The 14,479-nt window shown below is 46.6% G+C and overlaps 1 protein-coding gene and 1 long non-coding RNA gene across 2 annotated transcripts; both read right to left on the bottom strand.

Moving 5' to 3' along the window:
* Window positions 1–267: 267 nt before the first annotated feature.
* LOC308347431 lies at window positions 268–1,280 on the bottom strand. The gene is made up of 2 exons (XR_013967246.1): window positions 908–1,280; window positions 268–625 (listed from the first exon to the last, which is right to left on the bottom strand). It is a non-coding gene; the product is annotated as an uncharacterized lncRNA (long non-coding RNA).
* A 3,252-nt stretch (window positions 1,281–4,532) lies between these two features.
* PA2G4 (proliferation-associated 2G4) lies at window positions 4,533–13,809 on the bottom strand. Its single transcript, XM_080810866.1, has 13 exons — window positions 13,275–13,809; window positions 11,242–11,370; window positions 10,853–10,958; window positions 10,692–10,761; window positions 10,381–10,473; window positions 7,503–7,566; window positions 7,198–7,276; window positions 6,970–7,048; window positions 6,741–6,874; window positions 6,344–6,438; window positions 6,103–6,230; window positions 5,891–5,944; window positions 4,533–5,662 (listed from the first exon to the last, which is right to left on the bottom strand). Exons 1-13 carry the CDS (start codon window positions 13,360–13,362, stop codon window positions 5,597–5,599), a joined length of 1,185 nt encoding a protein of 394 aa, XP_080666992.1. The 5' UTR covers window positions 13,363–13,809; the 3' UTR covers window positions 4,533–5,596.
* Window positions 13,810–14,479: the final 670 nt, after the last annotated feature.

Below are 14,479 nucleotides of genomic sequence, written 5' to 3'. Positions count from 1 at the left end.
CAAAAGTTGGGGAGGGATCGTCGTTTGCCCCTAACTTGGTCGCGAACCAGGTTGAAACCCGTCCCCTTGCGTGTACTGCACCCAATATGGGAAGGGCCACCCAGTTTTCTAGCTCCGAGCGCCGTGGGGCCAGTTGGCCAGGGCCGGATTCACACCCCAGCTGTAGCCCATGTGGCGTGACACTCTGCAGCACGGAGTATTCAAGATCTGCTCCAGTGATCCAGAACCCCAGCCAATGGAACCATAAAAACCACGTATCAGACAAGACCATTTTTTTCCTTCAGCTAAGACAGCAGAAGAGATGATTTATTGTACACGTGTTACATTCAGCCACAAATGAAAACAGAGTTAGTCCCGAAAAGTCACAGGTCCAGGGCAAAGGGCCAAAAGAGTCGGTTTTGGTATGAACAAGGTGGGTCTCTCAAAGGTGGTAGCTGCGATCTGATGGCGATGGATGGTCTAGATCCATTGAATCAAGCTCTAGAGAGTAGGCATGCAGCCCAACAATTGGTACCAGCGTCCCTGGCCTCTGGCTTTCCTTATTTCTGCTCCTGTGGCTCCACCGGTGCACAAGCTAGCGGTTTACTTGGACCTCTGCCTCATCTTTCTTCTTTTACGCTTCAGCCTGAAAAGCAGACACGGAAATACATCTCCTGCCCACAAAACCAAGTTCAGGCTTTCCCTCCCATCCTAAAAATGTGCATCGGATACCTGGGGTAGCAAAACAAACGAGCACTTCGGTCCTATTATCTTTCTTGTGTTCAATCCCGTACTAGTAAAGTCAATACTTAGAATTGTTTTTCACCTAAATTCTTTTGTATTTCTAAACCAAACGTTCCTCCCACGTCTTGTCCAAGGCATGCTACACTTCCTTTTTCCTGTTTCGGACGGTCAAGTCTCAACATACCTGCGCATTCGCTTCTTCCTCCACTGGCAATCGATAACCAGACGCAGTGAATAAAACAAGAGATTAGCTTTAGTACAGGTCTAGGCAGGGGTGTGACGGGCATTATTTAAAACCTGGCAGGTTCCTAAGTATGAGGGCTTAGTCGCAGTAACCCTATCAATTTGGACTCCCACTCTCACCCGCGGACTTAAAACCCGAATCCTGCGTGCGCTTTTCTACTCCCGCCCTCTCTACCCACAGTACTTACTCCCCTCCTCTGCTTCTCCCCAAATTAATTTTCCTCCCCTACTAGCTCTTGGGCACCCTTGAGAACCCAGTGGCTCGGGAACCATGGCGGTCTTCTCTTGCCTGGCTGTCCCTCCACCCATCACTCATCGCTACTGCCTCAGCTTACTGCCAGGAACTGCTTACCTTGGCTCTCATGGCGCAGAGGTTTCTACAGGTAAAGAGAAAAAGGCTACAGTTAGTTTGCTGTAATGATGGCAAGTGTAGAGATCAGATGTTAATGGATTGTGCACGGAATGCCAACACAGAAACGAACAACACTTACCCAAGAAGATGGCGCTAAGGCCGAGAGAGCGGCGGCGGCCCGCCTCCAGCTATTTAACGGAGAGCTGTGTCGTCACTTCCGCTGTTTGTATCTTCCTTCGAGGGGCGGGGCTGCCCGAGGAGAGTAATAATGGCGTTTCGCCTTTCAGGTGCCGGATTAAGTGATTGCATTAGCAGTTCTCTTGGAAAGATTTTATTTGAGTTACAAAATTCCCCTCCCCCAGTTTTATTATGAGAACATTGTATTATTTCAACGTGAGCACATATTTCTAATATGGGACCGAGACGTGCGGACGAGCAAACGATAGCGACTTCCGCCTTCCCCCTCACTGCTTTATGGGAGTTGCAGTTTCGCGGGATACCTTCCATTTTATTATGGATAGGTGCGGAGTCTACAAAAATTCCCAATTTGTTTTACTGGTTTTCTAAATTGCTGTAGGGAGATTCTATCACGGAACTTACGAATGTCCTAAGATTACGTGGGAGGATGTAAAGTGGGGAGTCGAGAAAGCCTTCATACTACAAAAAGAGACCTTTGTCATTTAGATCAACGCTTTTTCCTTGTCAACTCCGTACGGTCTTTCCCCACAATACCTGAGGCTGAATGTCACAAGGTTCCTGGGCACCAATGCATCTTGTTCAGAAAATACTTCAGTGACTTTCCCTCTACCACGGGGTGAAGATCAAATCAATGGACAGAGGAAGCAAGATCAGCTGTCTTCTCTAAAGTGAATATTTGCTGTTAGAGAACTTCCAGTCACAAGGTATGGTCAGGTCAGAAGCACTCAGAAAACATACCCATAGTTTTTGCTATAGGGAAACTTGACTTAGGAAGCATGAAAAAGAACCCCATACCATACAGACTTCACCTTTTTTCTTTGTAAGATTTTATTTATTGGGCTGCCTGGGTGGCTCAGTCGTTGAGTGTCTGCCTTCAGCTCAGCCCATGATCCTGGGGTGCTGGAATCGAACCCCGCATCAGGCTCTTCTCTCAGCGGGAAGCCTGCTTCTCCCTCTCCCACTCCCCCTGCTTGTGTTCCCTCTCTCGCTCTAATAAATAAAAATCTTTAAAACCCCCAAAGATTGGGGGCACCTGGGTGGCTCAGTGGGTTAAGCCTCTGCCTTCAGCTCGGGTCTTGATCCCAGGGTCGTGGGATTGAGCCCCCCATCGGGCTCTCTGCTCAGCGGGGAGCCTGCTCCCCCCCCCACCCCCGCCTGCCTCTCTGCCTACTTGTGGTCTCTGTCAAATAAATAAATAAATAAATAAATAAATAAATAAAATCTTTTAAAAATATATTTTAAAAAACCCCAAAGGTTTTATTTATTTGTCAGAGAGAGAAACACAGACGGAACACAAGCAGGGGGAGTGGGGGCGGATAGAGCAGAGAGCCTGGTGCGGGGCTCCATTCCCGGACCCCAGGATCGTGGCCTGATCTGAAGGCAGACGCTCAACGACGGAGCCACCCACCCCACCTTACTTCTATAGTAAGAGACTGTAAGACTTTTTTTTTTTTTTTTTTTAGATTTTATTCATTTATTTGACAGAGAGAGATCACAAGTAGGCAGAGAGGCAGGCAGAGAGAAAGAGAGGGAAGCAGGCTCCCCGCTGAGCGGAAAGCCCAATGCTGGACTCGATCCCAGAACCCTGAGATCATGACCCGAGCCGAAGGCAGCGGCTTAACCCACTGAGCCACCCAGGCGCCCCGAGACTGTAAGACTTTTTGTGATCACCCTTTTCCCGTACTTTCCCTTTATAATTTATACAGTAACACTTCACCTTTTTAACTCTGGAAAAAAAAACGTTTCTTGTTTTTAACACTTAGGGCTCGTGTTGTAAGATTTTAAGTAGTTCTAGTATTGTCACCATCAGAATATGAAAAATTGTGCTTGCTTTGGCAGCACATATACAGATTTTGAAAAATGTTTGAGAATAAAAAACCCCAGCAACATTATATCAAGTTCACCAGGATTTCACCTGTTGGCCACTACAGTTGACACTTGAACACAGGTTTGACTGCCATTGGTACAGGTACCTGTGTAGTTTTTACACACAATACTGTAAACCTTTTTAAAAAATATTTTATTTAGTTATTTGATAGAGATCACAAGTAGTCAGAGAGGCAGGCAGAGAGAGGGAAGCAGACTCCTGGCTGAGCAGAGCCGGATGATGTGATGCAGGGCTCCATCCCAGGACCCTGGGATCATGACCTGAGCTGAAGGCAGAGGCTTAACCCACTGAGCCACCCAGGCGCCCATATACACAATATGTAAATGCATTTTCTCTTCTGATTTTACTTTCCCTAGCTCTGTAATAGAGTATATAATGCATATAACATGTGAAACGTGCTAATGAACTGTTACCCTACAGCTTCTGGTCAACAGCAGGCTTTAAGCTTTGGGGAGTCAAAAATGCTCCTATTGTTCAGGGGTTGACTGCAGCCTATAAGCTCTTATGAAGGGAGCTATGCCCAGTTTTGTTTACTTTAGTATATCCTGGTCAGCAATGTTTCACATCTAAGATAGCCTAATAAATTATCCATCTCAGACTGGCCCTGAAAAATTGAATGCTAGTAAAGGCATTCTTCCTGGCTTCCTAAATCAAAATAAACATTTGTAAACAGTGCTTTATTTTTTGCGGTACACCTTATCCCAAACAAACTGTCACCAACAAGGTTACTCTAGGGGCACCTGGGTGGCTCAGTGGGTTAAAGCCTCTGCTCTCGGCTCAGGTCATGATCTCAGGGTCCTGGGATGAAGCCCTGTATGGGGCTCTCTGCTCAGCAGGGAGCCTGCTTCCCCCCTACTCTCTCTGCCTGCCTCACTGCCTACTTGTGATCTCTGTCTGTCAAATAAATAAATAAAATCTTAAAAAAAAAACTTTAGAAAAATTCAGAAACTTTCATAAAAAATGTACTGTCTTCATTCAGAAAACCCAGGATTTAGGTTTTCCCCAACCTACACTATCTCTCATTTTAGAAAGGCAGAATATGGGAATATAGAACTAGTTCCAAATGACCATCACATCAACTAACATTTCCCCCACCTCCCATTAAATAAGAGCAGCATACAAAGGCACATGATTATGAGCAAATCCAAATTTATTTTAACGCCATGTCATTTTCAACATGTTTAAAAACCTCATAAGTTAGCGGGAGCCCTAGTTCCCTGGGACAACATGCCAGAGGTACTGAAATCCATCACCTTTCTCTCCAAACCCCTAGCAATTCATCCAATCCAAGTCCACAGCTTCAAAAAGCTAGGAGTTGTCTCTTCAGTCAGTCTGCTCCTCCGGTTCCTGGTCTTTCTTTCAGGGAGGGAGGTCAAAATATTTCAAACAGGGAACAAAACCACAGTTGAGCTTCCAGCCCGGGTTTCTAAGATGGAGCAGGGGAATGCACCACCCCCACTGACTCCAAAGAAATGGACAAGGTTGAGATGGATTACTCCTTTACAGCTTTGTGAAGACCAAAAAAAAAGTCCTGTGGAACAAAAATGACTAAAGAGATTTACAAATGAGGATCCATTTGACAGATGAGAATCCCTTGTTAAATGCAGGCTCCGGCTCCTAAAAATGAGAGGGGCCTAACCAGACAGTCTGGATCACAAAAGGAATCTGCCGCATGTGAATAAAAACAATCTGAGGAATATAGCTCCTATTTCGAGGCCTGATAAAATACCTGGGGAGAGTGGGAAAAGAGAGGAACAAGCCCCAAAGATGGGAAAATGCTGACACCAAAGTGGTATAAAAAAATTTCAGCTGAGTTTTTAGTGGTGGTGGCTACTTTAGCCTTCTCCCTGTTCTGGTGTAGGGCCATAAACCTTGACCAAGCAGAGAGTAGTAGAAAAAGGCTAGAAAGAGGGGCTTGAAGACGATGAATTTTGACTCCTGATTTTATTATTCAATTTCTCTTTTCTATTTAAAGTAGTCTTCAGTGGTTGGGAAGCCTGGCCTCCCAAGACCAGAGTCAGTTGGAGCTGGTTGTTGTTGGAAGGGGTTGGGGTGGGGACAGGGATGGGGGCAGGGAGACCCTGCTCTGTTGGCGGTCCTGGGTGGAGAAGACGAACTGCACTTCACAGAGCCTGGGGTGTGGTGGGAGGGGGATGAGGCAGGAGCAGCAAGCTGGGGAGATGGGACCCACCTCAGTCCCCAGCTTCATTCTCTTCTAATGTTTCCCCACTGGTGGCATTCTCTGCAGTCTTGGAGGCCTATATTCATGGAAAGGAGAGGAAGACTTCTCAGTTCCCAGCTACTTGCAATAGTATCTGGGAGACCAAAGACAAAAATATACTAATGCTCTAGGTCAGGGCTGAGGTGGGGGGAGGGGGGAGGGGGCAATAAGGTTATACAGAAATATGTATGCCCACCACAACCCAGGAAGGTAGACTAAAGAGGGATCAGGTTCACCATGCCAGACAGCAAAGATCAAAACACACCTTCTTTTTTTTCTTTTTCTGGGTTTTCCGACTTGCAGAACTCTGGAGGAGGGCCTGGAAAAGAGGAGGAAGAAGGAAAACAAATTCTGAGCAATGCAGAGGAAACACGAAGTGTCACTCTCAGTATCACAGCTATTTTCAGGACTTTTTGATACCTCACCCTCACTCCCAGGACAGGTGCCATGTGCTCACACTTTCCATCACACACTGACCTTTAGCTCTGCATCCTGGACCTCCATCTCAGACTTGTAGAGGTCAGGTTCAAAGGGACCACTGGTTATCCGCATGGGGCCATTGGGCATGAGCAGGACTGTAAATTTAAACTGGGCAACAAATTCACCTATAGGAGAAAGGAAGTGTTTTGGTAAAATGCCCCCTCGTCATACTCTTTTCTATAAGCTAGAGGGAGGGGACCCTAACCAGGGGCTCCCAAGCAAAGCTCTCAGAACTCACCCTCCTTCTCATAGAGAACATTAAATGGCTGCAGCAGTTCATGTTTGGCGCACTCCACCACACCCATCCGGGCCTTCTTCTCATCTTCAAATGCTCTGGTGGGGGAAGACAAATTCAGGTCTCCTTAACCTCCACCAAGTCTTACCATTTTCCTCATGGCTTTAAATAGCTCCTACCCTCAGGCAGCAATCATGCTCAGGATCACTCTTTCACGTTACCTTCAATGAGAGGGCAATGGGGAGAGGGAGGGAAGGCGTGCATGCAGGCTGGAGCTACAAGTCTAGGCAGGGGCGGGGTGGGAAGGGGTGTGCTGGGAGAAGGAACAGTGTTCCTGGGTGTGTGGTCTATGAGTCAGACTGGTTCTGAGTCCTGTTCTTGCTAAGTGAGGCTGTAGTACCTTAAAGTAAATGGCATGGCATCAAAACGCCTTTCAACCTCACTGAAGAAGGCACGTGAAGTTTTCATTTTCAGGCCATATTGTTTAGAAGGGTCTCGTTTGTAAATGGTGGTTCTCTGTCCTGCATCCTTGGCCTAAAAGAGTGATAAGTTAGGTCATGTTTGGGCTGGTGCTCTCAGGATACACCCTCAGTCACCTCTCTTTGCTAGCTCTGGCAATCTCTCCTCACCTTGCCCTCTCCTGAGCTGACAAGAACATCCACGGCATATACTTCATGTACCTCAAATTCAGCTTTTTCATGGTCCTTCCTAAAAGAAATAAAAAGGGAATCATAAAAACAATGAGTAGTTCCTGGAGTCTGAAGTAGAAAGCAGACACGATGAGGCTGGGAGTATGGAAGAAAACACTATGACTAGTGTCAGATGGTGGAAAGGTGAAGGGTGGAACTGGCACCTACTTCTGCTGGTCTGTGGGATTCTGGATAATTGTTTTCTCTCCATCGATGACATGCTGCTTCAACTGATGAGACAACATACCTGTAGACAGGATAAAGCCATCTAGAATCCCAAAAGGTTTCCAAATCCACCCACCTACGTCATTTGATGGAGCAGGCAATGAAGGGAAAATGCCTAGTTATGAAAACTCAGGGTAGTAAGGGTTTTGGCTTAGACTGTGCTAGAGCCAGGATGGGTCCTCAAAGGAACAAAATCCTTAATTCTACTAAAGCGCTCAGACCCTCAACCCTGTTATCTGAGGTCTCACCTTCTATTGGTGTGCAATTAAACGAGTGGGCAACCTTGTTCCAGGCTTCTGTCACTTGTGTGTTCTAGAAGTACAAGATCAAATAACAGGTGAGATACGTACGAGGGGCCAACAAGTTCTCTACCATGCGAATGAAAAGGATAAAAGAACTGAAAATCCCCATATCCTCCATCAAGAGCAATGATTCTTACTGGTTTTTCTTTTTTCTCACTGGTTTTTCATTTCACAGCCCTATTATCCCTACAACCTAACAATACCTCATGTTTGCTTATCATTTTACAAAGTGCTTTCAAAAAGATGGTCTAACTAGACAATAATTCTTAAAAGTGGATAGGGTAGATCTATATCCCATATCCCAATTTAGAAGATATAGAAACTGAGGCTCAGAAAAGTTAAGAGATCTGGCCAGGGGTAAGCAGTTAACTGAAAGAAACTGGAAAAAACTCAGGTTTTCTGATGATAAATCTGATAAATCCAGTGTTTATTCCAACATCTCTGTTGAGAGGGGACAATAAGCTCTGATTTTCCCTTTTTTACCTCTTTCAAATATGATCTGATCCCCATCTAAGCTATTTCATTTGTTTCATTAAACAAAATGAAAAACAAAACTAATATTATTAAACTACGTGTTAGGTACTTTATAAGGCTCATCTCAATTGTCACAACAACGCTGTGATAAGGGACAATTTTATTTTTCCTTTTTTGCACATGAGGAAATCAGAATTCAAAGTTATTTTTATTTATTTATTTATTTATTAGACTTTATTTATTTATTTGACAGAGAGAGACACAGCAAGAGAGGGAATACAAGCAGGGGGAGTAAAAAAAAAAAAAAAAAAAAAAAAAAAAAAAAAAAAAAAAACAAGCAGGGGGAGTAAGAGAGGGAGAAGCAGGCCTCTGACGATCAGGGAGCCCGACGCGGGACTTGATCCCAGGACTCTGGGATCATGACCCGAGCCAAAGGAAGACGCTTAATGACTGAACCACCCAGGCGCCCCTATTTTTTTATTTTTTAAAGAAGGAGATGTACGTATACCAAAGGGATGAAACTTTATTTATTTATTTTTATTTATTTGAGAGACATTGAAAGAGAGGGAGCAAGCATGAGAAGTGGAAGGGTCAGATGGAGAAGCAGACACCCCGCCACGCAGGGAGCCCAATGCGGGACTCGATCCCGGGACTCCAGGATCATGACCTGAGCCAAGGGCAGTTGCGCAACCAACTGAGCCACCCAGGTGCCCTCAAAGTTATTTTTAAACAGTAAGGGGTGGCAACAGGGCAAGAACCCAGAATTCTGATCTATGTCGTAACTATACAATAGCCACTATACGACACTACCTTCTAGGGGAGAAACACAGTAGTTAGTATATAAAGAATAAAAACAACCAATGTGCAAAATAATTATAGCCAACACAAGTGCTTACTATGTGCCAGGCACTGTTCAAAGTGCTTCATAACAGCTGTATGAAGTAGGTACCATTATAAGGAAACAAAGACAGAGGTTTAAGTAAAAATGATGCAACCGAGTAATGATGGGGATAAAGTACAAACTGATTAAAAGGATGAAGAACAAGAGAGCATGGGGAAAAAAAGGGAGGAAGCTTTAACTATTGAACAGGACCCTGAAGAATGAAATGCTAGAAAAAATATCTCAACTCATAATCTAAATGTAAAATTGTATTAATTCATGACAGTTCATAATCACTGGGCTTCCTAATATTGTCTTGCAAGGCACAGAACTAACTTTTGACCCCTCTCTGCCAACAGTCTACTGGTATGATGATTTCTGTCTTATAAGCTTTTAAAGTTGCATTTTTTTGGGGGGGGTACCTAGCTGGCTTAGTTGGAAGGATCACTCTTGATCCTAGGGATGTGAGTTTGAGCCCCACGGTGGGTACAGAGATTACTTAAGTAATTAAGTTACTTGGAAAAGGGGGAAAAAAGTCTTTTTCTTTTTTCCATGTGTTTTACTGTAAGTGATATTCTTCGAGCTATTTTAGAAAAAGACGCACATCCAAAACATGAATAAGGAAGGATCTCTAGGCTCTATAAAGAAAGGACCATATATTCCCATACACCAAGCATGGAACTTATCAGAGTTAACTGCTGTTTAATCAACTGTCTCTTCTCTTTCAGAAATCCCACTCTAAGATATAACTTTTTTTTTTTTTAAAGATTTTATTTATTTATTTGACAGAGATCACAGGTAGGCAGAGAGGCAGGCAGAGAGAGAGGAGGAAGCAGGCTCCCTGCTGAGCAGAGAGCCCGATGCAGGGCTTGATCCCAGGACCCTGGAATCACGACTTGAGCCGAAGACAGAGGCTTGACCCCCTGAGCCACCCAGGCGCCCCTAAGATACAACTAACTTAAAAAAAATAAAGATTTATTTATTTGAGAGAGAGAGAGAGAGAGAGAGAGATATCACAAGTAGACAGAGAGGCAGGTGTGGAGGGGAGAGCGGGGAGCAGGCTCCCTGCTGAGCAGAGACCCCCCCGCCCCCGCAACGTGGGACTTGATCCTAGGACCCTGAGATCATGACCTGAGCCGAAGGCAGAGGCTTAACCCACTGAGCCACCCAGGTGCCCCAAGATACAACTAACTTTAAAGAGCTGTTTGTATCAGGGGTGCCTGGCTGGGTCACTCAGTAGAGCAGGCTCTACTCTTGATACTCTTGATCTTGGGTTGTGAATTCAAGACCCACCTTGGGTATACAGCTTACTTTAAAAAAAAAAAAAAAAAAAAAAAAAAAAAAAAAAAAAAAAGCTGCTTTATAAGGGAGCTGCAGGAGAAGCTAGCAACTCAAGTTCAAGAGAACAGCTATAGATGACTAATGCATCTTTAGCTCTATCATCTTTGGAGCTGGGACTAAACAGCTTACCTGGTTTCCAGGTTTGACCAGGCGCAGGGCAGCTTCAGCACAAAGGTGAGCTGCCTTAATGACATCTGCTTTCCGCCCTGTTACTTGGGTTCCCTGTGGATAAGGAAATGCAATCAGGAAAGCGCTTTAACTCAACTGGTCACTATGCAAGGCTAGCCAATGAGCGGGAGAGAAAACACTTTTCTCCTTTTATTTCTCTAGGGACTCTCTCAAAACGTATTTGGTGGTAAGGGGTGGGAATAAGAAGCAAGCAGCAGCATATTCTCCCCCATTCTCCACAGGTGGAACAGAGTTCAAAGTAGGCCACCTACCTGAGCTACGTCAACCACAAAAGTGTGAGCCACATTAGCGATGAAGCCATCCACATGGACCCCAAGGTCACTAAAAGGCAAGAGCAGAGCACAGTATTAGCAACTGGCACTATGCAAATGCTTAGGAAAAAGATAAGTGCTCTAAAATGGCTTAAGCTTACATTTTTACCAAGTCACCTTCCTTGAGAATATAGTCCTGGTCGCTCTTCAAAGGGGAGAAGTGACATACACAGTTATTTACTGAAATGCTGGTGGGAAAGGCAATACCTGTAAAGAGACAATCATCAGCCTTACTGCCTTGCTGTCTCTCTCGCCCAATCTCTCTCTTGGAGTCCTGCTGCCCCTCAGAAAAATGGAAGGATTTTCTTCAGGTCTTGCCTGTTTAATCAGTTTGGATTGGGTAGTAAACTGCTTGTATCCCACCTGCCATTCCAAACTTCCAAATATCTCAACCAAAGCTCGGGCAGGGGTTATAGCATTACAATAAAACAAACAGGACTGAATAAGGGTCAAACTTGGGGAATTAGTGAGGGATTTTTTTTTTTTTTACCTTTTTTCATTTCTTTTTCTTTCTTGAAAATTTTCCCTGTCTCTTCCATAATCATGGCATCACCTTTCTCACACAGGCTCAGTACCGACACACCTGAGCAGGATGCTTCCACCAAAGACCGAAGTACCCCTGGGGACAGAATCCCACCATGTCAGCCCTGCATGTGTTGTCTAAGTTACCATCCAAACAATACCTAAAGTTAGAGCTTCTAATATTCCCTAGTGCCATTGCCCAAAGGTTGTAAGAGTGAACAAGTTTTGCCTCTTGGAATATACCTACCAATGATCACTAAATTTCTACCTTCCTTTTCCTAAAATAGTAAGTCAACACACCCTTCCCTCCCTATAGAATGTGACAACTAGATAAACACCATCTGTCTCCCCAGTCAAGGGAGACCTTCCAAAGATCCCTGCAGCGTGGTAAGACAGTTACGAAGTTCAAGGGGGGTGCTCACCAAGGTAACCAACATATGTTGCAAAGCAGACTAGAAGAAATTTATAGGCGTCAGGAACAACAGGAAGGTAGACACAGAAATGCTGACTCGAAGCTGATGCATTGTTAAATGCTACCTTCTTCCCTTCTCAAACACCCCAATTAGATGTTAGTAATCTCAATCTGTGTAAATTTATTTCCTCATCAACCAGTGTATAAACCAAGGGTACTTAATCTAAGTTTCCTGGGCTTCAACAGGCTCATGGCTTACAGATCTTAGCACATCTCAAAGAGGTGTAAGACCCAAAAAAGTTTCAAACTGGTATCTGGGATCACAAGTGCCCCGGAAGTTGTAAGTTGCAAGGGAAAACATTTTTTTCTAATTCAAACCACTAATACTAAAAAGTACCCCAAAGCAGGGGTACTACACTAAATGCCCATTATGTTATAAAGCATTGTTCTGTTCAGTGGATGTCCTCCTCTCTATGGCCTATCCTGAACTACAGGTTTGATTTTTGTCATCTAGGTTTTGGTGAATCTTTGGAAGTGTGAAAGACTCAGGTTTTCAGCCATAGGACTAAAGGGATCCTAAATACCTATCTTTACTGTAAAACCATTTAAAAGCCCAAACCCAACCATTTTCTGTCTCTCTAACTGGGTATTAAAGTGAAAAGGTGAACTGGAAAGAGAGAAAATAGAAAGTAAGACATCTGCCTAGATTGGCAGGCAGCTGCTAAGGTCAGAGCACAGTCCTAATGAGGATGACTTCTGAGACCCTAAAATCAGTAGCCCCCCCGCTTCAGTACTATTCAAAAGACTGCCTAGTTGGGGTGAGAACCTCAAAACACTCCTAGAGTTGACAAGCCCCAGAGAACAATCAAATTTGATGGCTAACTAAGGCTATCTGCACAGATTGTTGGTAGTAATGAGTAACTTCAAGGAAAGCCAGATAGATCTTCAAGAGCTGTGTTAGGATCTCCAGGAGTTCCCTCCAACGGTCCCTGAGCTGGCCCAAGGGTAGAAGGGGGCCCCACCAGCTAAGGAGTTGAAGTAAAAAACGCAAGACTCCAGCAAAGCACGTGGTAGGGAAGCTGGTGTCAGGTACGGTAGCGGAAGAAGAGAGCCGGCGATCCGCATGGGAACCCGGCGACACGTGCCGGCTGGGCCCCTGACGCCGCGGAGCCAAAACAAAATAGAGGGGCGCTTCCGTCGCCAACAGCTGGGCGCTTCCTTTTCGAGGTGGCCTTGCCGCTGCCAGAAATAGAGAAGGCAGGGATCCGGAGCTAGGGGTGAGGGGCTTAAGATGCGCCCTGACTCCTGATTAACGGCCTAAGGTCCGAGACGGCTGGGGGCCCTCGCTCTGCGCTCTTCCCGGTCGCGGGCCCGCACCTCCCCAGACTCCAGCCCAGGCCTGGTGGCTCAGGTCCCAGGCGCAACACGGAGTCTTCCCACCACGCCACCCCCAGGGGACCGGAGAGGGGCCCTCAGTAGCTCACTCTGCATGACCCCACCGCTCCAGCCCCTCCGGAGCCAGTCCAGCCCCGTCCCCCTTGCCTCCCCATCTCAGCCTCGATCCCCGGACCCCCGAGGCCCGCACTCACGGTTGGCGATGTCGCCCCCCATCTTATACTTGGTCACGACCAGGTCCTCGGCGATAGTTTGCTCCTGCTGCTCGTCCTCGCCCGACATCTTCCCACCACCACCACCACCACTGCAACCTCGTTCCCCCTGAGCCGCCGCCTCTGTCTCCCTTCCAGCCGCAGGCTGTGGCTAGAACCCCTTCGATCCGCGAGGAGAGCGCGAGCAAAAGCGCGAGCAAAAGCGCGAGCTAGCAGGGGAGCGGGCGGGCGGGCGAGAGCGAGAAGCTGCGAGCGCGCGGGCTGAGGCACAAGGCACGCTGGGACAACGAGTCCTTTCTACATCCCGCCTCTAGCCGACCTTGCCGACTCTTGAACTACAATTCCCAGCCCGCCTTTCGCGCCCCTAAGCCAGGCCCTGGGGCCTTGCCCTCTGAGGGCCTCGCACGCCGGAATCGCCGAGCACGCTGGGAAGGGTCAGGCTCCGGCGGGAAGGCGGAGCCGTTGGCTAGCCTGAGGGGAAGCGTGGTCTCTCCCGGAAAAACCACCCAGGAGCACTGAGCGAGAACCCGTAATAGAGAGGGGCAGGCTAAAGGGAGAAGGGGCGGAGCTACGGCGGGGCCTTGAGAGTAGAGGCAGCCCGGCAGGGTGGAGCAGGGTGGAGCCTCGGGGATGGGGGAGTGACTACAGTCAGGGCGGGGAGGCTGGGTGCGCCCTTCTTCGGATCCCCGGAGCGGCTGTCGGGACCGGATCAGCCGGTCCAATCATCCTCTGATGTTGGGGGGACGGGGAGGGGCAAGAGTGCTGTGGTAGGAGACCAAGGGTGCAACGAGCGGGGGCTAACTGGGCAGCGAGAGTCCGGAGGGATGATCCATTCACAGCCTCCCAGTCTAGAAGCCAGACTCCACTGAAGATGGCACTGTTGTCCCAACAATAGGCTTTGATGGCACCTAAGGGAAGTGTTCAGACTTTTTCAAGAGTAAGAGTTCTGAAACTTAAGGGAGTTTCAGTGTTCCACCCTATGAGGCACATCAATAAGGCTTTTTCGCAAATGTGGGTTTTCTTGTTTTTGTTATTCTCGGTGGGTTGTCCTGTAAAGAGATCCCTAGTAAAAGCTTTCAATGGAAAGGACTGTGTGCTATGCTTGTCTTCAGCAGATACAAAGAAAGTAGGGCTGGAGTAAGGTGCAGAATAGGAGGGTCACAAGACAGAACAGCATGTGGTGTCGG

This window comes from Martes martes, assembly GCF_963455335.1.
Source record: "Martes martes genome assembly, chromosome: 8".
Taxonomy (NCBI): Eukaryota; Metazoa; Chordata; class Mammalia; order Carnivora; family Mustelidae; genus Martes; species Martes martes.
This window is presented reverse-complemented; position numbering and strand designations above follow the sequence as displayed.